The sequence below is a fragment of the Macrotis lagotis genome, chromosome 7 (assembly GCF_037893015.1).
Source record: "Macrotis lagotis isolate mMagLag1 chromosome 7, bilby.v1.9.chrom.fasta, whole genome shotgun sequence".
In the NCBI taxonomy this organism is placed as follows: domain Eukaryota; kingdom Metazoa; phylum Chordata; class Mammalia; order Peramelemorphia; family Peramelidae; genus Macrotis; species Macrotis lagotis.
In genome coordinates this window covers 87,217,060-87,244,776 of record NC_133664.1, presented here as the reverse complement: position 1 = coordinate 87,244,776, position 27,717 = coordinate 87,217,060, and the positions used below count along the sequence as shown (strand labels likewise).

Here is a 27,717-nt window from a genome sequence, read left to right as displayed (position 1 = left end):
TATATGTAGATACCTCTTTCAAAAACTATACCGGGGAGGCTAGGCGGTGTAGTGGATAAAGCACCGGCCCTGGAGTCAGGAGTACCTGGGTTCAGATCCGGTCTCAGACACTTAATAATTACCTAGCTGTGTGGCCTTGGGCAAGCCACTTAACCCCATTTGCCTTGCAAAAAAACCTAAAAAAAAGACCCCCCCAAAAAAACTATACCATGTATAAAACCTGTGGGCTGACAAGAAATAGAATTAGTTTCCTGATAATTTATTTGACTGTGTTCTGATATTTAACTTTTATAGTTTAAAAAAACACCAAAAAGTAGCAAATAAAGTTATGAAAAATTAATCTCTATGTTCTTTCTTCAGCAAATAGGCAAGAAACACTGAAATTTATTTCCTTTCATACTGAACAGACTAGAGGGTCTAGTTAGGGAAGGTTTATTGGAAACCACAGGTCATAGGAATTGAAAAATGATTGGAACTCCCTTGCTTTAAGCCCAGTACTTTCTCTTTTATTTAATTGAAAGGTCTGTTTTGCTTCCATTAGATGACATCTTTGGCCACATTTTAGCAGTTGAAGGCAAAGCAGAAACATAGCAGAGTATGGAGTTCTCCCTGTCCTGGGTCAACAAAAGGTGGATGCTCAAGCAACAGGACCTAGGGTGCTTTCTTTCACAGTCTTCTATGATGTGCATGCCCTGGTTGCTATAGATTTCTTTGCAGGATTGAATGGTCTGAATGCAGCAGCTAAAAGTTTATATCCTCCACTTTATGGGCTCAATGATGTAGCCCTGCTTGACCACAACTCGAGGAGCAGTCATTTCTTGGAATGCCCTTGGTGTGTTCCAAGTAGAACCCACAGGGGTCTGGACAGTCCTTTCAAACTGAAGGTGGTGGCTGAAAGGAAATGGAAGTATGTTCACCTTATGGGCAGCAGCCTGGATGTTGCGCTTTTCATGGATGATCACATCTGGCAAGCTCTTGTCTTTTCTTGGGGGACCATCAGGGGATTTGATGAGAAACCTGCACTTCTTGCTGGTCCTCATCTCAAGACCTGGACCCCCCCATACCCCCCAACCAGGCAGGCTCAGGGTCATAGCCTTGCTTACTTCCTTAGCTTCTTGCTTCTCCTTCAGAAAGTCAGCAATGATGTCATCCCCAGCAAAGGCCTCCTTTATTATTTGCTTTTGGGCAGCCACCTCATCACTGATGTCCTCCTCTTCTACCAGGGTGGGAAGAGATGAAGCACTTGCCTTCTGGGATTTCAAAGTGAAGTTTGCCAGTGGGTTAATCACCATCTCTTTTTTTGTTTTTGAGGAACTGCTCTGCTCAGTTGGACTCTGCAAAGACTGCTGTGGCTGGCCCCCTGCTAGAGATTTAAGAAATGGCTGGTCTTGGGCACTTTCTATTCCTGGAGTCTCTATCTCCACTTCATCTTGGGGAAGCTCCTCTCCCTGAATAGGCTCCTTGGGGGCTGTGGTAGCTGACCTCTCACTCTGCTTTCTGTCTCGCCTGGCCTTCTTTTTGATTTTCTCAGAGAGAGACCTTGGTTCAGTGAACACACTCCTCTGTTTTTGTGACTCCAGGAGGACACCTACCCTTTTCCTAAGGGCTTTGCTCTCTTCAAGTTCTGCTACGACCTTTTCTTCTTCGGTCTCAGATTCTTCACTGGCAACAGCCTTGGAGGGTTGTTGAGGGCCCTTGGACACCTCAGCATGTGGGTCACAATTTCTCTGCATCCAGGGATTGGAACTCTCTGTACTCATTTTAATTTCATCCATGACTTGAGGGATGAGCTGGCACTCTTCTGCATCTTCCTCTTGCTCACTATCAGGTGGCATTCGAGGTTTCTGGGTCAGTTCTTTGTTCCTGGCCAGCTGGTCTTGGATTTCTTTTCGGGTCTTCTGGTCATACTTGGCCATGGCTGCTCTTCTCTTGGCCCACTTCCCCTTGCTCTGGTGACTGAGGCTCATCCGCTCAGTCATTCTGGCCACTTCTCTCTTTTCCAACTCTTCTAAGGAGGCATGAGGAGTGACTGTCCCTTTCATCTGCCTGAGGGCTTCTTTGGCCTTCTTTTTCTTTAGCATTTGGTGAAACTTTTTGCTTTTGATTTTCTTCTGTCTTCGAGCCCTGAACTCATAGTAAGACTGCAGAGCCCGGGCTCTCTGAAGCTCTGCCCGGCGCTGCTTGGCCTCCTCCAGGCTCATGGCTTTGAGGGAGGCTTTCTCCACTGGTGTGAGTAAAGGATCCTTCGGTGGTTGATGGTTTTTATGCAGGAGGCTAAAAATTTCCTGTTCCAAGGGACTTCTTGCCTTCCAGTTACCCACAAAGACTTCCTCATTAGGGGCAATTTGTACTTGTTTGTCTTCCAGGGGAAAAACTAGCTGTTCTGCTCTTCTGTTCTTCAGAACCACGGGATCCCACTTGGTCATAGTTTGGGAGGTTTTATTGTAGGCAGCTTCCCTAAAGATCTGCTCAGTATCCTCTTTACTGAGGAGTAACTCCACAGACTTCTTATTTTTGACTTTCTTCAGTTGTCTTTTCACTTTGGCCAGTGAGGAAGAAGGTTTGATATGATCAAGCAGTTCTGAAAGGGTCAGCTTTTCCTCCACTCCTTCAGTGCTAATGCTGAACTCTGACACCTGCTGACTAGCTTCAGATCGCTCAGCCCATTTCTGTCTGTCCCTCCCATCCAGTCCATTTATTGCCGCCAGGAGCTGTAGATGTTTTCTTTCTCCATCACTACCTTCCTCATCCTCACTGGCACTTACAGGATAGTTATTCAAAAAATTCACTACTTCTTCCCCTTTCTGCAATGCCAGAAAGCTGCTCTGCATAGCCAACATCCTGTTCATCTTGGCTGGCAGCTGGTCATTCATTCCATATGCAGGTCACCGTCCAGTGCTCTTTTCACAATACGTTTTCTCTCAACCCCTACAGGAAACAAAAAATGAAACAATATAAGTATTCTGAAGGGGAAAAGCAGCATATAGCCCCAATAAGTATCCTTTTAATTCATTTTTTGAAACAAAGTAGTAGAGAGCAAAAGGTCAAATGGAAGAATTACAAGAGAGTTGGATAGTTTAATACATTGGCATCAAACTCGAATAGAAATAGGAGCTATTGAACCATATACATGCACATGTATATCCCTGTGGGCTACAAATTGACTTTTTTCTTTACTGTATTTTTTTTTGTTAAATATTTTCCAAGTACATTTTAATGTGGTTTGGACATGCACAGGAGTTTTAAGAGCTGCATATGTGACTGGTTTAGTTCTGGGATAAAAAAAAAAACCTGAGATATAAATTTCTAGGTAATTATCAATTTATTACTTAGATTAGCTGTAATGCTAGTGTGACTTAAAGGTATTTCATTCAGTTATCCATATAATCTATAATGTAACCCGAAACCCATGCCAACCTTAGCAAAAAAGACTTGTATTCAATTTGACATAGTCTCACAACTATCTCCCATATTCTAATTATAATTTATTATGCCATCTTTGCATAGTGCTTCCTTGATAGATTTTAAGAAAAATACATATACAATCAAACTGATGATACAAATACAATCAATTGATGGTCAGTAGTTTCTCATGGTAACCAAAAATACCAAAGGAGACCCTGAAAATGCCTTAAATCTCTTCTGAAAGGGAACTCTCCTGACAAGTGAAAATCAGACTGGAATGGTAGAGAAGGTGGGGCAAAAGTCTTTAGCTCCTTCTGCTAAGAATATGACTTGATCATAAAACTCATAAGTCTCAAGACGTCTGAGCAAGGGGAAGCCATCTCCAACTGAACCTCTCTAGATGATTAACTCCTCCATGAACTGGGTCACTTCTGAGGGAAGAGATCAAGGGCAGGGAATCCTTTCTCCAACATGAGAGCTTGCCCAGACTGGATTCTGTTTATGCTTTAAACAGAAATTGGATCTCTTCGTTGGGAGTGATCTGACCCCTAAATGGACAAACATATTCCTTGATGGTTGGGAGAAATTATATCCATCTGTCATGTCCTTCAGAGACTAACTGATCTTAACAGAAAATAGAGGGGAAAAAATAGTATAATGTTAAATTCTCTGTGTATCATATTTTTGTCTTACACTAGCTCAATTAGCACATAACTTCTTTACAATTTTAGAATGACACAGAGAGCTGGATGATCACTGATGGATCAAAGAGAAGGAGCCTAGGTAATGTCTTATTGGTAAGACAGTGTCATTCTACTATTAATCAGAAAAGATGGCATCAGGCAAATAAGGAAAATATTCATTTTATGACCTTTAAAAGTCAGATCACCCATTGACAAAAAGAAACAGAACTTTTAATCAGTTACTCCTTGTTCTTCACCCTCCTATATACCCTCAGAGACTATTGTTTATTTAGTCACTAAAGTGGGAAGAAAGATAATTCTGGCAGAAGTGATTTTGTCCACATTATCCTGATAAGTAAGTTAATTTTACAAGCTGTTTTACCAGTGGAGTCTTGGATGGTGCTGTGGATGTCTATGTTACAAAATGAGATTTCTAAAGTAAAAATAAATCACTGTCCTAAAAAAAGACTTCTAAGAATTGGGAACCTCAAGAATCTTCACTAATCAGCAAGAAAATTACTGGAAGATGGTATGAAAAAAGCATGGGTTAAAGGAAGAAGAAAAAAAGAAGGGGGTGGCCTGATTCATAAGAGAGGTATAAGGGGTGGTTAGATGGCGCAGTGGATAGAGCACAGGCCCTAGAGTCATGAGTACCTGAGTTCAAATCCGACCTCAGACACTTAATAATTACTTAGCTGTGTGGCCTTGGGCAAGCCACTCAAACCCCACTGCCTTGCAAAAACTTTAAAAAAAAAAGAGGTATAAAGTCAAGTGAAGAAGAAGCAAATGAAAAGAGTAAGGACGGATGGTATGGAGGAGAAGGAAGGTGATACAAGATGAACTTCAAAATAAGTAATACTTCCCTAAGTATCATCCAATTGGTTCCAATGTTGAGTTTCTGCTTAGTTGTTAAGTATCTTTGAAATACCCATTCTAAAGTGCCCATGCCTCCTGAAAATACAAGCCTGGTACTCTGTGGAGAGCAACTGACTTTCATGCATTTTTATGCTTAGTCTCTTATGAAAATGGTAATTTTTTTTCTCCATAAACTCTGAGCCGATTTCTAGCCTTAAGGACCTTCTTAAAATCTGTTGTTATTCCATCTAATCTGAGCAATGACAAATATGACTTAAAGGTATTTCATCCAGTTATCCATCTAATCTATAATGTAACCCAGAACCCATGCCAACCTTAGCAAAAAAGACTTGTACTCAATTTGATATATCCTCACAACTATCTCTCATATTCTAATTATAATTTATTATGCCATCTTTGCATAGTACTTCCTTGATAGATTTTAAGAAAAATACATATTAGATAAACATTAGTTTAAGAGGGATTAAGAAAGCCTTAATTAGAAAAATTGTAAAACTCAAATAAAATCTTTAAAAAGAAAAAAAGAAGAAAAAAGTCTTAATTACTTGAGTTTTCCTATCAGTAATATTTTGTTATAATGGTTCAATTTCCCTCCTGGATCACTGCCTTGTGGTGGTGATGGTGGTGATGGTGGTGGTAGTGGAGTGGGGAGGGGTTTGAATAGCTATACTGTGCAATATTACCGAAGATAGAAAATGGCAAACCACTCCAGTATCTTTGCCAAGAACACCCCATGGACTGTAGTAAAATGATAAAAGATATGACCCCAGAAGATGGAACCTTCTGGTAAAATAATGTCCAATATATTTCTGGGGAAGAGTAGAGGATATTCTACAAGCCAGTTGTTGGGGTGGTTCTTATCCTTTCTTATCGAAGAAGACCAAAATGATATCACTATATTAGAGATAAATTACAGTGTGTCTCACTGTGGCTGATCAATACAAGTTCTGAATGTTCTACCATAGGTCGGGCACAAATAGTCCATATGAACACCTGAGATATTTACTCTAAACTTAAATATCTCATATTTCCTTTGAGCTGCTCTGATTCTTCCTTGCTCATGGAAAAAAATGAAGTAGCTGGGACAAAGGAACTCAGCTGTAAATGTGTCTGGAATGATGCTAGAATAATCAGTATCACACTGGAATTAGGAATGTAAGATCTATAAGATCTATGAACCAAAGTAAACTGGATGTAGTTAAACATGAGATAGAAAGATTAAACAATATATTGAGAGTTAGTCAATGTGGAATGGGTGAATTTAAATCAGGTGATCATTTCATATGCTACTGTGGACAAGAATCCCTTAGAAGAAATAGAATAGCCTTACTGTTAATAAAAGGGTGAGAAAAGTAGTACTGGAATAAAAATCTCAAAAATAACAGCAAACTATTCAATAGCATAGTAATTTAAGGCTATTTTCTAACCAGTGATGCCAAAGAGGCCAAAGTCACTCAGTTCTATGAAGATTTCAACAAATTCTATAAATAACACCCCAAAAATCTCATAAGGGAATTAGAATGCTAAAATAGATTAGAATAACGGCAAATTTGACCTTGGAGCAAAAAAAATGAAGCAGAGCGGAAACTAATCGTTTTGTCAAAATAATTTATGGTCATAAAAAATACTTTTTCACCAACTTGAAGATGACTCTATACATGGACATCACTAGATGGTTAATATCAAAATCAAATTTATTATATACTTTTCTGCCAAAAGTGGAGCTCTATACAGTCAGTTAAAATAAGACCCAAAGCTGACTGTGACTGGTAGATAGGAGTGTCTGAAGAATTATGGACAGAGGTTCACAAAATTGTATGGAAGGCAGCAACAAAAATATCCCACAAGGCAAAAACAACAACAAAAACAACAACATGAAATCCAAATGGCTATCTAATGAGGCTCACAAATAACTGAGGAAAGACTTAAAATGAAAGATAAAGGAAAATGGAAAGATATACTCAAATGAATGTAGAATTTCAGAGAATAGGAAGAAAAGATAAGATAAGCAATGCCAAAAAAACCCCAGAAGAAAACGATAGAATGGAAAAGACAAGGTAGCTCTTCAAAAAAATTAGAAAACACTCACTGGAAGGACAAATACTGAAACTTACATACTTGGCCACATAATGAGAAGATAGGACTTACTGGAAAAGACTGATACTGGGAATTAATGAAGACTAAAGGACAAAGCAAGGATTATGTCATATTTATCTTTGTATGATAGTTCTTATTTTTGAAGCATTTTACATTTCATTGTTTTTACTAACAGGACATTGATATGGCACATTAAGGCTGAAAATAGGCTTTCCTTATAACCTGAGATGTAGCTTCATTTTTATAGAGAAGGAAACTGAGGCTCAAAAATGCCCAGAATTGCCAAAGATCACAAAGCTAAAAAATGACAAATCTGGATTTGAACCTAGGTCCCTCTGACTCTAGGCATAGCATTCTTGCCACCAAACCACACTGGGCTTTTCTCAAAATGACCCTCTAAAATAAAACAACAACACTATCCCCATTTTTACAAATGAAGAAATTACACTAAGGAGTTAGGAAGTTAAGAAACTGGCTCAAAATTATATACAAATAGAAACATCAGAAAAAGAATATAACTTGGGCAGCTAGGTGGAGTAGTGAATAGAGTACAGGCCCTGGAGTCAGGAGTACCCGAGTTCAAATCCGACCTCAGACACTTAATAATTACCTAGCTGTGTGGCCTTAGACAAGCCACTTAACCCTGTTTGCCTTGCAAAATCCAAAAAAAAAAAAAAAAAAGAAAATCATATTAACTCATGTCTTAGGGATCAGAGGGTCAGAGGCTTTAGAACTGAAAGGAACCTCAGAATGTTTTCACAAGTCTGATGTTCATACACTGCTGCTCGTTCTTTGTCTCCTGTCACTAGTGTTTTAAACCTTTATAGTATGAGTGAAAAGATGAATGGGAAGAACTGAGCTCTAGTTATTTCCAGGCTCTTTTATCTATACATGTCAAAATTTATGAATTTTATTTATAGCAGTATTATCTAAGGCAAGTGGACGCAGTGTTTCTCCTTTATCTCAGGAATAATTTTCTGTTCAGTGTGAAGAGAGGAAGAGGAGGAGGAGGAGGAAGAAGAATAAATGTAAAAAACTCAAAGGAAATGATTTCTGCTTTTTTTTGATATTCTCTCCCACCCATCAAAATACCTCAATCACCCTCCCTAAGTCAACACCAGTGAATGTACCCTGAGCTAGCACTGGGAATCCTATGTTTATTTCTTTTTTTATATAATTTATTTACTTAATTGTTTATTTATTTTCATCCATATGCACATGCATATTTCCAAGTCACAAAACTTCCCTCCACACTCCCTTCCCAACCCCCTCCCCTCAGCAAGGAACAGTCAGGTTAGTATTATACATACATATTTAGTTAAACATGTTTACAAATTAGTAATTTTCGGCAAGAGGAATTAGGATTAAAGGAAAGAGATACATACAAGTTAATTTTTATAAAGTGTTCATCAGATTCGGGATGGTTGGTTTTTTTTTATTTCTGTATGTTTTGTTTTGTTTTGTTTTGTTTTTCTTCCTCTGGATGGGGATAATATAGACAATTACCAGTCCAGTACAGTTGTACTAGCTCTCTGGACTGTGGAGAGGAGCTTCTTCCATCAAAGTTGTTCATCTCATAATGTTATTATTGATGTGTAATTGTTCTCTTGGTTCTGCTCCCTTCGCTCAGCATCAGACCCTGTAAGTCATTCCATGCTTCTCTAGAGTCCGATCATTTATGGTTTCTTAGAGAACAATACTATTCCATAGTATTCATGTATCATAACTTGTTTAGCCATTCCACAATTGAAGGGCATCCCCTCAACTTCCAAATCTTTGCCACTAAAAAACAGCTACTATTCCTATTTTGGAACATGTAGGACTTTTCCCATTTTTTATGATTTCTTCTGGATATAAACCTAGAATGGGAATCGCTGGGTCAAAGGATATGAAAAGTTTTATTGCTCTTTGGGCTCGTGTTTATTTTTTTTTTTTTTTTAGTTTTTACAAGGCAAATGGGATTAAGTGGCTTGCCCAAGGCCACACAGCTAGGTAATTATTAAGTGTCTGAGACCGGATTTGAACCCAGGTACTCCTGACTCCAGGGCCGGGGCTTTATCCACTGTACCACCTACCCATCCCTAGGCTTGTGTTTATTTCTTTAAGTCTTGTGCCATAGTCCTAGGATTCTGCCTTTTTTTCTAGATGATCTGTCTTAGAAGCCTGTATGCGGCATAGAAAAGTCTAAACAAAGGGATTTAATATTCATAATAAAATCCAAAATAATGGTCTCATTCACATATTTTAGTTAAAGTGAAAGGACCTGAATATTCCAAGGTAGAGAAATCAAATCACTCAATATGAAAAAAATTATATTTGTATGTAATGGTAAAAAGTACATTAACTGAGGCATCATCATAATTCTTTCATTTTGGTCATGGCCTTAGGGGCTCTATAGAAAATATGCATATGCCTTAAATACTACAGATTATATCCAATTGACTAAAACAGCCTGTGTATAAGTAAAATAATGGATGAGACTGAAATGCCAAGATTAAACTAGATTAGTGACAGAAGGCTAGTGTGCAGTTTCAGTGTAATTAAATTGATGATTTAATGTGTTTTTTAGCCCAGAATCATTTTAAGAGGCTCTGTGTAGGAGCATAGAAATGGATATGCACTCATCCAAGTTGCAGACGAATAAGAGCTTGTAATATTTTGGAGTCCTCTTGGCAAAGTAATCCATTCTCATCAATCTTAATTCTATGGGAGAAAATAAGGCAGAGATATTTCTCTCCCAATCATTCACAGGCATTACTTAATATAAGAGAACAATCACAGTCCTCATTAATATATTAACCTATGGTCCAAGAAGGCTTCACAGTAAATGGCACAAGAACACCTCACAACATGTGTGTCCTTGACACCTTCCATCTCTTCATTAGTGGAAGTGGAGAGGGCTTTCTGATGGCATTCTACAGCTTCAATAGCCTGGCAGAGTGCTATGTGGAGGTAGCGCTAGTTTGGTAGTACCTAGCACACAATTCATATTCACCTTAAACACTTTTCTCTGAAATAAAACCATTAAGCACTAATTCTGGTGGTCTAGGTAGCAAGCCTATATTGAGAGACTTGCAAGTTACAAATCCTAGATATTCTGGGAAATTTTTTATTATTCTTTCTTTAAATAAAAAAAGAAACTTCAGCATTTGAGGCAAGGAACAGGAAATTATGAAATTGCAGCATCTACAGTTAATCATGTTAACTAAATAGTAAGCTCTGCAAAAGCAGGTACTCTTTTTTTACTATGCTCAATAAATAGAAATCAACATTTAAGCATATATATGTATATATATATATATATATATATATATATATATATATATATATATCTTATATACAATCATCTAATGTGAAGCTTACAATAATCCTGTGAGGCAGGTTCCAAGTATATTACTAGTTCCATGTTATAGTTAACAAAACTATCAGAGGTAGTTGTTTGCCCAGGTCACAAAGTAAGTGTAAGAAGAGGGATCTGAACCTAGAACTTCCTGACTCCAAGTCCAACATTCTGCTCAATAAACTACTATCAAGAATTGGAAATTGAGGGGATGCCCATTAATTGGGAAATGGCTGAACAAGTTATAGTATATGAATGTTATGGAGCACTACTGTTTTATAAAAAATTAGCCTGCCTTTAGAAAATCCAGGAAAGACTTGCCTGAACTGATGCTGAGTGAAGTGAGCAGAACCAGAATATTGTACACATTAACAACAACATTGTGAGATGATCAACTTTGATGGATGTGCCTCCTCTAAGCAGTTTGGAGAGCTAGGACAATCCTGAAAGACCTGCTATGGACAATGCCATCCACGTCCAGAGGAAAAAAACATGGAGTCTGAATGCAGGGCAAATGTTTACTTTTTAAAATTTCTTTTAGGTTTTTTTCTTTCTCATGCTTTTCCCCCTTAGTTCTAATTCCTCTTTTATAACATGACTAATATGGAAATATATTAAATATGATTGGACATGTTCAGCCTGTATCAGATTATTCCTTGCTTTTGGGGAGAGGAGAGATGTCAGAAAAATGTGGAACTCAAAAGTTTGCAAAAGGATGAATATTGAAAACTATCTTTTCATGTAATTGAAAAAATAATAAAAGTAAAAAAGAGAATGAAGGATGAGCAACAACAACAACATAAAACTATGCTACTTCTCAAATAGAACCAAGGGGTAACTAATAACTTTCCTGTTAGCTCTTTGGCTAATCTGAAGTGGTTGCCTGGTGCATTCCTCTGAATCAAAGCAAATTTCACAATCCTCATAGAACTGAGGAATTTTATAACTAGAAAAGAGAGGTCCATGTAAATCCTTTGCTTTCAGCAGCATGATACCAAATATATCCCACATTGGAGAGATATGCTAGTTTTAGATTCCTTCAGATAAGAAGATTCCAAACCCTTATATTACAACTGTCACTGTCAGGAATTCTTTCTTAAGTAGGCCTAAATAATCTCTCTTACAAAGCATATCTAGATCCTTTATCTTTTTTTGCTGCTCTTTTCTGAAAAAACTAAGCTTGTTAAAGTAATTAAACATTGCAAAACTAACTTTATAATTTTTAAGCTTGTAATTTAAATTCAATCCAAACAAGCATTTAGAAAGTACCTACTAATGGTTACTGGCACTGGGGCCAACCTGCACAAAGAGACCTGAAACATGGAAATGATGGAATTGGACCTTAAGTGAACCACTGAAATAGTCTATAAATTCAAAATTGTTGGGTAAACATTTATGTGAGTAAAATTGGCATCATTTTCAACAGAAAAAAATAATCAAGAAATTAGGAGTCAAATCCTGGCTGTGCAGACTATAATCTGTTGGGTCTTGGTATCATCATTTTCCTTTTCTCTATACTTCAGTTTCCTCATTTGTAAAAGGAAAGAGTTATTCTACATGATCTGTAAAGTCCCTTCTATCTCCAAATCCTATGATTTCAAACTTGGTTTATTTTCTAGAATGCAGATCTTTTTTTTTTTTCAAGGCAAATGGGGTTAAGTGGCTTGCCCAAAGCCACACAGCTAGGTAATTATTAAGTGTCCGAGACCGGATTTGAACCTAGGTACTCCTGACTCCAAGGCCGGTACTTTATCCACTACACCACCTAGCCGCCCCTAGAATGCAGATCTTAACAGTTTCTCATTTCCACCAAGTTGTGTTTTCTTCCAGTCTTTCAAATGTTTACTGTTAAGATACTCATTCTTGAATTGTCAGGATAAAATATAGCCATCTGGAAAGTCAAGTTCTATCACTGCATTTATGCATTGCATAATCCAGCAATTATTATCAGTCAAATGAAGAGAGGACTGAAGCAAAGTAAATTCACCTTGTTTAATACTTACTGCTTGAGCACTAATGAAAATTGCACTATAAATGACAAAGTAATGGGCTGGCTTCTGCAGTCCATAAGAAGGTAAATGGACAGCAGGATCATACTCAATACCAGTAAGTGTTCCCAAGGTGAGGGCAACTTTCATCTCTATGCTGAATCTCACCAAACAGGAAGAATTACTTTCCTTGGCAACAGATAGATTAATTGCGTAAATTACACAAAGGAAATGCAGAGTTCCATAATGCAGGACATTGATTAATGATTCTCTTCTGATTTATTGTTGTATATTTTTAAACCAAGGCTATTTAAAACAGAACTAATTTAAAAGCTAGTATTTAGGCAACATTTGATTATTGCTTAAGATTTACTCTTATGCTAACAAGAAAGTTATTCTGACTGTATTTTTCCCAGTGTCCAGGTCAAAGATTGAACAGCTAATAATGACTGGTCAAATGCTAAGTTATCAGAGGTTGTTTTTTTATGTACCCGTTTTCTAGTCCTCTTTGATTGCTTTCCATTATTCTTGAGGATGTTCTTGATGTCTCATTCAAGAGAACCAACTATTTCATTAATGTTAACAAATGGATGCTTACTATTTATTTATGTAAATGTGTTTTTATCTGTCTAGGGAATTCCCTTTCTTCCCTTCAAGATCTCAATTATGATGCAAATCACAACTGTCTATGAATTAATAAATAAATCTTAGAAAACTGTCAGAGGTATATAGAGATTCACTGATTTATCCAGAATCACAGTTATTTAGTGTCAAAGGTAAAATTTGAAACCAGGTCTTCCTGACATCAAACCCTGTACTCTATCTATTGTATCACATATAGATCTTAAGTTTCAAGTATTACACAAAATTACTTTTCTGTATACATATAGGCCTGTTAAAATTCCCCCAAAATATTTCATGTCTATGTGAATAATTAAGCAGAGTATGCAACTCAAAAGCAAAGGATCAGGGCTGCTAGGTGGCACAGTGGATAAAGCACCGGCCCTGGAGTCAGGAGTAACTGGGTTCAAATCCAGTCACTTAATAATTACCTAGTTGTGTGGCCCTGGGCAAGCCAATTAACCCCATCTGCCTTGCAAAAACCTAAAAAAAAAAAAAGCAAAGGATCTTATAAAGATAGAAAAGGACCACAGTACTTCACCAATGCTAGGTCAAATTCTATCATTTAAATCACCAGAGCACAAATGTTCAACCTCAATTTTACACTTAATCTAATTCCAAAGGGCTGCTTTTTGTATTACCAATAATAGGTAAGTCCAGAGGAGGCAAAGGCTTACAAACAGTAGCAAAAAGCAACACAGAATCTACATGATTCAAAATATACCACAGGTTGTGAATATCAAATGTCTATCAAGAATTAGAAATCTGCTGTACCCTCAGTTTCTATAGCATAAATTGTGCTCAATAATACTCTAAAATCAAAAGTTGAAGTATAATTTTATAGGAAGTATCACGATAAAGACTTTATTTCTCAAATATACAGAGAACTGAGTCCAATTCTAAGAATACAAGTCATTTTCCCAATTGATAAATGGTCAAAGGACATGAATAGGCAGTTTCTAGATAAAATCAAAGCTATTTATAGTCATATGAAAAAAACTTAAAACAACTCTGGGGTGCCACCTCACACTAAAATGACAAAAAAGAAAAATGAGCAATGTTGGAGGGGATGTGGAAAAATTGAAACACGAATGCATGGTTTCAATCTGGAACCACACCCAAAGAGAAAACTGTGGTACCCTTTGATCCTGCAATACCACTACTAGATCTGTATTCCAAAGTGATCAGGAAAAGAAAAGGAAAAGGACTTACACATACAAAAATATTTTCAGCAGCTCTTTTTGTAATGGCAAAGAGTTGGAACGCATTGTAGTATATTTTAATGGAATACTATTGCCTATAAGAAATGATGAGCATGATGATTTTGGAAAAACCTAGAAAAACTTAGATGAACTGATGCAAAGTGAGCAGAACCAGGAAAGCACTGAACACAGAACAGCAGAACCAGGAAAGCACTGAACACAGAACAACAATAATGCACAATGATCAACTGTGAATGACTTTGCTATTCTCAGCAATAAAATGATCTAAGACAATTCCAAAGGACTCGGGATGAAAAATGTTTTCCATATCCAGAGAAATGATAGAATGAATGAAGCATGCTATTTTTCACTTTATTTTTTTCATGATGGAGTTCAGGGTTTTTTTTTGGTCTGTCTTTCTTCATGTTTTACACAATTAGAGGTATTACCTATCTCAAACTAGTTATGGAGTATGGGGTAGAGAGGAGGAAGGAAGGAAGGAAAAAGAAGATCTGGAACTCAAAACATTTTTAAATGAATGTTAAAAATCATCTTTACACATAGCTGGGAAAAAAGTATTATTAAAAAAAAGATTGCTCTGAAATCATGTGTCTTTTCTAGAGGCTAGGCAAAAACCTAAGGGTTGGCATTGCAGACTTGGAGCATCTGTGTTCCTCGTCTAACTAGCATTAACTAGTAAGTCAGATGACCTCTCTAAGTCTCATTTCCACAGCTGGTGTGGATAACTTCCAAGATCCTTTCTAGAATTAAAATGTGATGATCATTTTATTCTAGAGCACGCTAGATGGTAATAACGCTATTAAGATGCATTGAATGCACTCCTAAAAAACCACTCCTGGGAAATAAACCACAAGATAGAAATATATGCATATAAACAGCTCAACCTGAATAAAAAAGCAGGCCCACAATCATACATGGAATTAAAAATAGACAGTTAAAAATATAATCCAAGTCAAATCAATGGGACATCTTGTATGACTAAGGAAAAAGGCATAATTTAGATAAAAAAGATGAACTGTACCCAGAACAGTAACATCAAAATCCTATAATACCTGGAGCCCAGATCAGATGGAAAATGGAAAAGTGACTAGAGTAAACATGAAATCTCTAATGAAAATTAATGCTGCATCTGAGTTTCAATGAAAATTAGATATAACTCTACCATATTCAACTAGTCAAGAGCTGATAGAAGTGGGATCTGAGCCAGGGACCAAAGATTTACTCTGGACTTTGGTAACAATGACCGAGATGGACGACCACAAAGAGAGCCATGACATTAATGATGGGATCAGTGACACAGACAAATCTAATTTAAAGATCATAGCCTCAGATGGAGGCTTAAGGAAGCCCAATACTAACTGTTGTTTTTTTTTTAAATAAAGTACAAATTTCGGCATGCTTGATGATATGAAATGCAATTGGCTTTTAGAAAGAAAATATTAAATGTAGCACCATGTGCAATTAGTTAACAGAGTTCCCTTTCTTTCTTGTACAAGGGTTGTGAGCACAGATCTGTGGTCAAGAGGCATGCCCTTTCCCAAATGATAGATGGTTGTGAAATGATGAGGAGATTCTCCATTCAACTTCTATTAAGTAGTAGAGCTTAGACCCTTCTACTTCTATTAAGCAAAAGAGCTAAGACCCTTTTCATCAAGTTCAGAAAGGCCAGTTTTATTACACACACTGTTCATGGAAATGTTTTTCTGATGTAAGAGCTGAATAATACTCTGCTACTTAGTGCCAACCGACTTCTATAAAGAGAATCTCTTTCCAAAAAGGGAAGTTTTCTACTATCAACAAATAATTAACCAGGAAAACTAAATGAGGACATATAATTTAAGAACTAACAGACTTCCTGAAAACCATGGATAAGAACCAAACAAAATAAAATATCCCATGTGAATACTTTTAAAAAAAATCATAACTAAGTACCCCCCAGAAATCAGAAAGCAAAAGGGAAATATACTAGACATTTCCTAAAAGAAAATCCAAAATGAGAACTCCAAGGAATGTCAGTCAAAATTCTGGGCTTCCATGTCAAAGAAAAAATTCTATAGGTAGTCAAAAAGAAAGTTCAAATTCCAATAAAGTACATACAGTAAGGATTCAGAAGACTGGGCATCTACTAAAAAGAAGAGGTATTGTAAATTAAGGGGATGCCCATTAATTGGGGAATGGCTGACCAAATGACAGTATGTGAATGTTATGGAATGCTACTGTTCTACAAGAAATCATGAGCAATTGGACTCCAGAGAAACATGGAGAGAAGTACAGGTACTGATACTGAGTGAAGGGAGCAGAACCAAGAGAACATTGTACACATTAACAACTATATTGTGAGATGATTAACTATAATAGATGCAGCCCCTCTCAGCAGTTCAGGGATCAAGGACAACCCTGAAAGATCTGTTATGGACAATGCCAACCACATCTAGAGGAAAAAAGACATAACCATGGAATCCAAATGCATAAGATGCTCACTTTTAAAAACATCTCTAATGCTTCTGCTTGCTATCTCATAGTTTTCTTTCTTTTCCTTTAGTTCTAATTCCTCATACACCAAATGACTTAAACATAAATATGTTAACACAAATATACATGTACAACTTGACTGTTCACTGCCATGAGGAGGGGGAGGGAAGGGAGGGTGATAGAAAAATGTGGAACCTATAAATTTGCAATTGGATGAATGCTATGAATTACATAGAATATAATTGGAAAAATAAAATAAAATTTCAATTAAAAAAAGATCTTAAAAGCTGCTATCCAGAGAGGTGGTGCAGTGGATAGAGCACCAGCCCTGGAGTCAGGAGGATCTGAGTTTAAATCTGGCCTCAGACACTTGACACCTACTAGGTGTATGACCCTGGGCAAGTCACTTAACCCTGATTGCCTGGCATCCAGAGCCATCTCCAGTCATCCTGACCCTTATCTGGCCACTGAACCCAAATGAGTCCAGAGGAGAAAGTGAGGCTGATGACTTAGCACAGCCAACCTCAGTCACAAGCATGTTATATCATGGCTTCATCTTCCTGATGTCATAAGCCTTTCTGGAGAAGGAAGGACAAACAACAACCTGGCAAAAGATAATGGCTTAAGACCAAGAATAACTCACTTGACAAGACTGCCTTTAAAAAAGGACAAAAAAAGGACCTCTAATGGAATAAGACTTTCAAACAGTCCTAATTTAAAAACAAAAGCAAAACTCTCAATTGAGTAGAAAACTTGAAAAGTAAAGTTGAGAGAAACTGAGAAAAGTAAATAGATGAGAGCAAGTGGAAGGAATTATATGAAGAGTTAATCATGAAAGGGAAGGGCAAAGTAAAGAAAACCAAGTACTAACCTATGATCTAGATCTCAACAAAAAGAAGGATAATATTGTAATGAGGTACGCAGGAAACAAACAGAGGAAAAATGACTAAGGGAATATGACGAAGGAATACATATCATTAACAACAATGATGTGGATGCTTTGAAATCACTCAAAAAATAGAAAAGGATAGCAGAATGAATTAGAAAACAGAAGTCAACAATATGTTATAAGAAACACCTGAAACAAACATAAAGAGATAAAGGATAAGAGCAAAATCTACTTTGCTTGAGGGAAAAGAAAGTTTATAATAAAGTAAGATAACAATCATAATCTCAGGCAAAATAAGAGCAAAAAATGCTCAAGAGAGATTAAAAGGGAAATGAGATTATGATATGGGTCTCATAAACAATTAATATCTATCTTTAATACATACACACCAAATAGCACTATATAGTGGAAAGGAAAAAGTTTACAAAATTAAATATTTTTAAAATATTAATTAAAAATATTTTGAGGGTTTCATTTTGCAATTTTCAAAACAACACCTCTAAAAGAACAGCAAGAAAGAAGTTAAATTAATAGAATTATGGGAAAGTTAGATAGATATATCTAGAAAACACTAAAGGGAATAATAAGCAGAATAGAATTGAACATTTGCTAGGATATAAAAATTTCATAAATAAAAGCAAAAAAGATTAAAAACATCCTTTATTGATTATACTACAATGAAAATTATAATATTAAAAGTCCTTTGATGAAAGCAATGAAACATAAATGGGGATTGGATGATTTAATTATCAACTAATTCAAAGAACAAATTACAGAAACAGTGTATAAAATTCTTCAAAGATAATGACAACAATGAGACAATACACCAAGGCTTATGAGATCTAGACAAAGCAATACTTTGGGTAAAATTAGTATTTTTAACCTATTTCATCAACAACCAAAAAAAATAAATAATATCAATAAATTGGGCATGCATCCAAAAAAAATCTTGGAAAAAAGCAAATAAAAAAACTACAACTAAATGTCAAGGTCAAAATTCCATTTGAAATAACTACAGAGGGGCAGCTAGGTGGTGCAGTGGATAGAGCACCGGCCCTGGAGTCAGGAGGACCTGAGTTCAAATCTAAATTCAGACACTTAATAATTATCTAGCTGTGTGATCTTTGGCAAATCACTTAACCCCATTGCCTTGCAAAACAAAAACAAAAAACAAAACAAGAAAAAAACAATGAAATAACTACAGAATATGTAAAATATCTGGGAGTCTACCTAGCAAGATACACACAGAACTACATGACCATAACTACAAAACATTCTTTATAGAAATAAAGACCTAATATTAACTGTACTTGATTAGATAATACCAGAATAATATTACAAATTACAATTTGTGAATTAGAATTGTAATTACAATAAAAAATTAATTGGAAAAAATATTTGCAGCAAGTTTCTCTGGAAAAGGTCTGATAATCAAGTAAAAAAGCAAAATGAGGGGCAGCTAGGTGCACAATGGGTAGAGCATCAGTCCTGGAATCAGGACAACCTCAGACACAATAATTATTACTAGCTGTGCGAACTTGCCCATTGCCTCATAAAAACTAAAAAGGAAAGTGACCCAAATATATAAGAACAAAAGACATGCTTCAATAAATGTTCAAAGAATGGGAACAGGCAGTTCTCAAAGGACAAAAATTCAAGTTACTAAGAGCCAAGAAAAAAAGTTCCAAATCATTAATTGTGGGTACACAGGCTATTCTAACAGCCATGACACAAATCATCTCCAAGTAAACCGCCACCTGGACAGTCTCAGGAGCTGGCTTGCCGCCCTGAGAGATAAGGTGAGCTGGAGTCCTTGGGAGCCAGAGTCCTTGGGAGCTGGACATTCTGCCCCACTGTCCAAGGGCACTAGACACAGCTGCACCTTATCATCTCCTCCCTAACGTACCCTCCTATCCTGTAATGAAAGAAGCTGCGTATACACATTGCTTGTACCCCCTGACCATTACCTCATTATTCTTTGTTCTACCCTGGAAGACCTAACAGTATATATGTAATAGCTAAGCAATAATAAAATTGAGCTGGAGGCATAAGGCAGTAGTGGCTTGACTCCTTATTCTCAGCTCCCCACCTGGAGGGAGGTCGCCGCTGTGGGCTCCAAGGAAGCAAGCCACAACAATTAATGGTGAGAAACGCAACTTAAAACAACTCTTACATTTCACCTCTTTCCCTAAAGATTGGTAAAGATGACCAAAAGAAAAGTTCAGTAATGCAGAAGATGGCAGTCCCTAAGGAAGTTACAAGTTCCATGTGATGGTCATTTGTTGGAAGAATCTGGAGGTGATTAAAAAAAGCAGATCAAGGAAGGTAAGCTGGGGACTTGAAGATGAAGATGTATAACACTTGGTAGGAGGGCAGGCATGATTATTGGGCCACTAAGGACAAATTATGAAAACAGAATGTACTATCTATAAAATAGAAAGGGGCATATAATTCCAGTGGAATGAGGGTTGCATAGAAAAGACCAGTGATGACAAAACAGGAAAATTCTTATAGCACTTAAGTTATACTTCAAGAATTATCACTATAATTTCAAGGATCAAATTTAACAATGTCCAAAGAAATTATGAAGTATTCACATCCTTCAGAAGGACATACAGGAAGTAATTTTAAAAGATCTCAAACTTATTGGAATCAACAACCATCTATTCATGATAAAAACTGCCATAATTGTAAAATCTACCTATTAAGAATTTTAGCTGGTATATCTGATTTGGACATTTGAAAGAATGCTTAATAAATGCACAACCATTATGTTTTCAAGTCCAATGGGAAGAAAAATGAAGAGTGATTTTTTTTTTCTTATCATTTAAACATAAACTTGGAGAACTCCAAATGGAATTCAGGTTTTATAAGATGAAAGTATGACAGGAAATGTTAGACTGCTGTGAAATATGCTTTAGAAACCTAATTTTTCAAGAAGAGAAGTTATAAATGGCTTGCTCTATCCATCTTGCTTAGTGGAAGAGCCTTGATTCAAACTGTTTTTAAAAAGCAAGTACAATAAAAAACATCACTAATTTTGTTTAATTTTTGAAGAAGTGTGGTATTACTAGTAGAAATCAAAAATGCATGTTTGAGGTTGTTTTTATACCTGTATTTGTAAAAATGGAGTGAAGGAGTGGGATGGATTTTTGATTTAAGGCAGTTCCTTTGTTGTTATGTGTAACATGCATAGAAAATATTTGTTTACAGTCTTTGTTCTAATAAACTAAGAATTGACATTTAAGTGAAAAAAGTGAAGAATTTGTCATATAGATGGTATTCTTTTTTTTAAAATTATTTAAGGGGCAATGGGGTTAAGTAACTTGCCCAAGGTCACACAGCTAGCAATTATTAAGTGTCTGAGGCCAGATCTGAACTCAGGTCCTCCTGACTCCAGGGCTGGTGCTCTAACCACTGTGTCACCTAGCTGCTTATTGTGTTGCAATAGAATTAGTTTCCTTTGATATTCTAGGCATTTTATTTTATACATTTAAAAACATTCAGAGAAGGGATACATAGGTTTCACTTGATGGCTAAAGAGGTCCATGACACAAAACAGGAAAGAACTCTTGGTTTTTAGAGGTAGGATGAGCTAAGCTGCTTTACTTTTAGTTCTCTGAAATCAAAATTGGTCACTGTACTGATTAGAATTCCCAAGTTTTTCAATTGCTTCCCCCTCCTTTACACTAGTGTTTTCATTTTGTAAGATGCTCTTATTTTTCTTAACCTCACTCAGTACTAATTTCTATCTCCCTGAGTTTCTCTGAATATATTTGTCTTTTCTTATGTTAAATATTTCATCATATTCATATGCCACAATTTGTTCTACCATTTATCAGTTAGTGGACATGCATTCTTCTTCCCTTTCTTTGCTATTACAAAAGGGAGAGGTATAAACATTTATGAAATTATGGGACTTTTCCCATATGGCATTATGATCTCCATAAGGTTATCTTCCCACTTGTGATATTGCTAGATCAAAGGGAATGTATCCTTTTGAATCTTATAAATCCAAGTTGTTTTGCAGAAGGATTAGTCTAATTTAGTTCTACCAATGATGTATTAATGAACCAGTCTTTTCATAGCCTTCCTAACATTGGCTACTTTCATCTTTTGACATTTTTTCCAATGGATGTGAAACAGAATTTGAGAATGGCCTTAATTAGCATTTCTTCAAAGGAGTTTTCCTCCCTCTTTTTCTATTGTTCCATGTGTTTGGATATATTACTGATTACTAGAAGACATACTAAGATAACGGAAGGTTCAAACTCTCAAGAAATGTGCATGGGGAAGAGGTCAGGATACAATCTACTGCATCTTTCCATCTGACTTAATGGAGAGTATAAGATTTAAAAAAACAAAAACCTCAGTCAACATAGGAACAACTATTTAAAGTCTCTAGTGGCCTCCTTGAAGCCTTCATTTCTTTCCAGTTTGTTTAAAAGCCTGTAGCTCAGAGCATATATAGCTTTGCAACAGCAATGACTGACATTTAATTAGGACCTCTAAGCTTGGGATGCACACGGCATACCTGTTCCCATCTGGTGCTGGGTCAAAGTTGAGATCCCTGGTTATGGAGCCTGGGATGGGTAGAAAGGCTTTGTTGAAAGGTCTGAGGTTCCACTCCTGGGAAGCTTCAGTCAAATCAGCACCAGCTTTCTGCTGCCTCCTCCATTTTCCCACATAAGAGAGAGGTCTCATCTTGATTTTTTTTTATTGAATGGTCAGCTAGTGAATAAACATTTATTAAGAATCTACCAGAAGTCAGGTCCTGGACTATACCCTGGAGATAATGAAAAGAGTCAAAAGATAGTCCTTGCCCCCAAGGAGCTCACAATCTAATAATGGGGGAAGACAACAAATAAATATATGCAAATAAACTATATGTAGGAAAAATAGGAAATAATTGTGAGTGGGAAGGTGTTAGAATTATTAAGCGTTGTGAAAGGCTTACTGTACAAGATAGGATTTTAGTTGGGACTCAAAGGAAGTTAGTAGTAGAGATGAGGAAGGAGGGCATTTCAGAAATGGGAATTACCCAGAGAAAATGCCACTATCTGAAAAATAAAGTATCTTGTTTGTAGACAGGAGCCAGTGTCATTGAATTGAAGAGTGCAAATTGGGGACTAGGGTGTAAGAAGACTGGGAAGACTAAGTTATAAAGGGTTATGCCAAAAAAGTTATTCTGTATTTGGTGCTAGAGGAGATAAGGAGCCACTAGAGTTTACTGAATAGAGGGGTGACATAATTACACTTAGACTTAAGGGAAATCACTTTAGTGACACAGATTGGAATGAGGAGAAAAGTGAAGCAGGCAAACCCAGAATCCCTCTAAGGGAAGAATTATAAAGAAGCAAAAACTTTCTAATAAGACAAAGATGTAAAATCCAGATGTCTGAAATTTAGACAATTATAGATGAGAAACTGGAGGTCTGCTGAGAGATTGATACAGAAAAGGTAGATTTTTAGAATCAGCACCATAAAAGTAATAATTAAATCCATGGGAGTTGATGAGCTCACCTAGTAAAGTAATATAGAGTGAGAAGAGAAGAGGGCCCAGGACTGAACTTAGGGACACTTATAGTTATAGAGTGTGTGACTGGAGGAGGAAGATCCAACAAAAGAGTGAGTGAGAGGGGTGATTAGATAGGTAGGAGGAACCAGGAGAGAATGCCCAAAAAACCTAGAAAGAAGAAAAAATCAAGGAGAGTGATTAATGGTGCAGAGAGGACAAGGAGAATGAGGATTAAGAAAAAGTTGCTGGATTTGGCAACCAAGAGATCGTTATAACTCTGGAAAGAAAATGATTGATTTTTACACAATTTTTATATTGATTTTTAAGTTGAATTCACCCTGGAGACAAAAAAGAAAAGAGATTTTTTTTAAAAGTCTTGTAAGACTTTTTTTACTTATGTTATTGCAACAACGTAAGAGAAATAACTATACCTTAAGCTAAACTATTAATTAGTGAAAGTTGCTATTTGATATAAAAATCTCCTAGAAATGTTATTTTTTGATATTTTGAGTGATGAATTCAGGTATAAATGTCTGGATGATCATTAAGTCAGTAATCTACCATTTGAAGGAAATGCTGAAAGTTACTCAAAGGAACTTAGAACCAGAAAATGCCACAGGTGGATGGATATCTGTGTCTGGAAAAAATTTGAGGGGCTTGGCACAGCTGAAGGTAAGATTCTCTTGACCCAGTTTCCCCATTGTGTTATTTCCTTTTTGAATGATTATTTCCTAGCTGATTAATCTTTTTTAATTAATTTTTATTTTTGTACAAATGATTTTCATACATTACTAAAATATTCTTGTTTAAGAGTAAACATAATACCCCCTCCCCCCAAAAAAATATAGAACCTCATGAGAAATAAAATAAAGAGAAAAAAATGTGCTTCAGTCTTTGTTCCAATACCACTAGCTGGTTAATCTTAAGTCTGACCCAGTCAAAACACACACATTTACAGATTGTTTGTCATCTTATATGGGCACAATTCACAGTGCCCCAAAATAATTGCAATAGTTGACATCAAAAATCACTGATCAAAGAACAAAAATCAATTTTCTAGCCCAAACAAACTTAGAAGTTTGGTAATATGGTAAGAGTAAGTCTATGGAGTTATTGGGGGCAGTATTTTCTGGAGTTCTTAACCCACAGATGGTAAGGAGATTACAAGGGTCCCTTTGGTAGCACTGGGCAGATGACTATGGCATTCCCTATATGCAGATCCAAGTCACAGTCCTGGGTGGCAAAGAGAAGCACTGGCACCACCAGAGCTTATAGCCACAGGGGAGCAGGGGCTCTGGCCCCAGTTCCAGGGCAGAAAAGAGAGCTTGTGGTTGTTTACACAGGGCAGGAGAGCAGTAAACACACCTCTCCTTAGATCATAGAACCTTGGAGGAATTAAAAACTTAAGAGATTTCTAGAACAGGCTCTTGAAACCTCAAGAGCCCAATTTTTTCATAAAGTAAAAAGTCAAGAAATAGGCTGGGAAAATAAGCAAACATAAAAAGAACCTAACCATAGAGAGCTACTATGTAGATGGAGAAGATCAAAACACCAAGTCAGAAGACAACAAAGTCAAAACATTTACATACAAAGACACAAAGAAAAATTGAGAATTGGTCTCAAGTCCAAAAAATAATTAATTCATGGAAGAGTTCAAAAAAGGAATTTAAAAATCAAATAAAAGATAGTAAAAAATTGAGAAAAGAAATGAGAGTAGTGCAAGAAAATCATGAAAAAAATAATTAACAGCTTGTTTAAAAAAAGACCAAAAATAATGAAGAAAGTTACAACTTTAAAAAAACAGGTCAAATGAGGTACAAAAATCCACTGAAGAAAACTCCTTAAGCAGAAATAGTCAAATGGGAAAAAAAAAGATATATAAAAATTCACTGAAGAATTTCATAAAAAGTAGAATTAGCCAAGTGAAAAAAAAGTAGGTATAAAAGTTCACTGAAGAATATAATTTCTTAAAAATTAGAATTCGGCAAATGGAAGCTAAGGATTCCATGAGACATGAAAAAACAATAAAATAAAACCAAAAGAATGAAAAAATAGAATAAATGTGAAGTAACTCACTGGAAAAACTGACTTGGTATTCTATCCGCCATGGGGATACTTTATTGCCTGGCCACCTCATCCTACCTGGCCAGGCTCTACTACTTTTATTCATTAGAAGGTAAACTCCTTTGGGTCAGGGTCCATCTTGCTTACCTGTATTTGTATTCCTATCACCTAGCAGAGTGCCTGGCCCAGAACTTGCAGACCCTTAATGCTCTCTCATTAGCTGTTACCTGTTACCATGCAAGTATGATTTGATTCTATTAACTTAAGCAAAATGAAGCAGTAGGGAGAGGCTTGCACTCTTTCTTGGAGTCAAGATTACTGGGATACTAACCAACTGTCCTTTGTTGGTCACTTAATCCTTCAGTGCTCCAAGTAATTTCCTAAAACAGGGGTTCCTAACCTGGTATCTGTAAAACTTTTTGTTTTAAAATATTCTGATAACTATTTCAACACAACTGGTTTGTTATATTGTTTCCCTTTTTAATCCTATGAATGTTATTTTAAGTCCTTATAAACATCACTCTGAGAAGTCTTAAGGTTTCACTAGAATGTCAAAGGGATCCAAAATGTGAAGAACTCTTGCTTTTAAAATGAAGATTTGAGTTCAAAACCACATGGAAGGGAAGGCTAGGTGGCACAATGGATAGAGCATGGGCCCTGGAGTCAGGAGTACCTGAGTTCAAATCTGACCTCAGACACTTAATAACTACCTAGCTGTGTGGCCTTGGGCAAGCCACTTAACCCCATTGCTTTGCAAAAAAAAAACCTAAAAAAAACCCCCACATGGAGGAGTAGCTGGGTGGTGCAGAGGATGGAGCACCAGCCCTGAAGTCTGGAGGACCTGAGTTCAAATCCAACTTCAGACACTGAAATAATTACCTAGTGGTGTGACCTTGGGTAAGTCACTTAACCCAATCGCCTTGCAAAAAAAGAAAACAAACAACAAAATGCATGCACTTACTAGTTCGACAAGTCACTTCACCTTGTGCCTCAGTTTTTTCAGACCTATAAAATAGGAATAATAATAATAGCATCTACTTCCTAGAGTTATTTTTAAAGATGACATGAAACATGGAACACTATTGTTCTATTAGAAACCAGGAGGGATGAGATTTCAGGAAAGCCTGGAGGGATTTGCATGAACTGATGCTGAGTCAGATGAGCAGAACCAGAAAAACACTGTACACCCCAACAGCAACATGGGGGTGATGATCAACCTCGAAGGACTTGCTCATTCCATCAGGGCAACAACAGGGAACAATTTGGGGCTGTCTGCAAAGGAGAGTGCCAGCTGTATCCAAATAGGAGATGTGGAGTTTGAACAAAGACCAAGGGCTATTCCCTTTAATTTAGGGGAAAAAATTGATATCTTATTGTCTGATCTTATTATCTCTTATATTATATTTTTGTTTCTTCTTTAAGGATATGATTTCTCTCTCATCACACCCAATTTGGATCAAGGTACAACATGGAAACAAAGTAAAGACTGACAGATTGCTTTCCGTGGGGGGGGGGGGGGAGGGAAGCAAGATTGGGGGGAAAATTGTAAAACTCAAATAAAATCTTTAATAAAAATAAATAAAGACATAATATAGCATTTGTAAAGGGCTTATTTGTAATGGCTGGGCATCATAGTAATTTAATAAATAATGGTTTTCTTCCTCCCTCCTCTGTCTCCTTTCTCTCTTCTCTCCCTCCCTTCCTTCCTTCCGTTTTCTCCTTTTCTCTTCTTTCCCTTTTTCTCTTCCTTCCCTCTCTTCTGTCTTCCTCCCTTCCTCCCCTTCTTTTTCCTTCTCTATTCTGCCTTCCTTTCTTCTCTCTTCCTTCCCTTCTTTCCATCTCTTCTTTTGTCTTTCTCTTTTTTTCCTTCCCTTTTCTATCTTCCTTCTCTTCTCTCCCATCCTTTCCTCTTGCCTTTCTCTTTTTGTCTCTTCCTTTCCTTTTCTTCTCTCCTTTTTTCTCTTCCTTTCTCCTTATTCCTTCTCTCCCTTCTTTTTCTCTTTCTTCTCTCCTTTATCCTGTCCCTTTCCTGTTTTCTTCTCCCTTCCATCTTTTCCCTTCTTTCCTTTCTTGTCCCCTTCCTTCCATCCTTCCTTTCCTCCCCGTTTCCTTTTCTTCTCTCCTCTCTTTTCCCCTCCTTCCCTTTTCCTTCCGTCTCCTCTTCCTCTTCCCTTCCCTCCCCGCCCCCCGCGCCGGGGCCACAGGCCGGGTGAAGGCCCCGCCACCGCCGCCCCCGCCGCCGCCCCCGCCGCCGCCCCGGCCCCGCGCAGCCGCAGACGCGCCCGCCGGCCCGCGCCGGGCACTCCAAGCCCCGGAGGCCGCTCCGCCGGCCGCGCCTACCCCGGCTCTCTTCGCCCCGAGCCTGGTCCGCGCCGGACGCCGAGGGGCGGACGCCGAGGGGCGGAGGCTTCCCAGTGCGGTCCCCGGGGCCGCGCCTCTGCCGCCCTGCCTCGAGGCCGGCTGTCCCCGCCCGCGGGCCCCGCGGCCTCCGGCCAGCAGGGGGCGCGGCGGCGGCGCCGCGCGTCCTCGCGGGCCGGAAGC

At 37.3% G+C, this 27,717-nt stretch overlaps 1 protein-coding gene and 1 long non-coding RNA gene across 2 annotated transcripts; one reads left to right on the top strand and one right to left on the bottom strand.

Moving 5' to 3' along the window:
- On the bottom strand, nt 1-27,570 carry LOC141492683 (U3 small nucleolar RNA-associated protein 14 homolog C-like). The gene is made up of 3 exons (XM_074193269.1): nt 27,517-27,570; nt 26,138-26,181; nt 1-2,928 (listed from the first exon to the last, which is right to left on the bottom strand). Exon 3 carries the CDS (start codon nt 2,871-2,873, stop codon nt 750-752), a length of 2,124 nt encoding a protein of 707 aa, XP_074049370.1. The 5' UTR covers nt 2,874-2,928; nt 26,138-26,181; nt 27,517-27,570; the 3' UTR covers nt 1-749.
- LOC141492684 (uncharacterized) lies at nt 19,486-26,683 on the top strand. Its single transcript, XR_012470031.1, has 3 exons — nt 19,486-19,919; nt 23,683-23,784; nt 26,599-26,683. It is a non-coding gene; the product is annotated as an uncharacterized LOC141492684 (long non-coding RNA).
- Nucleotides 27,571-27,717: the final 147 nt, after the last annotated feature.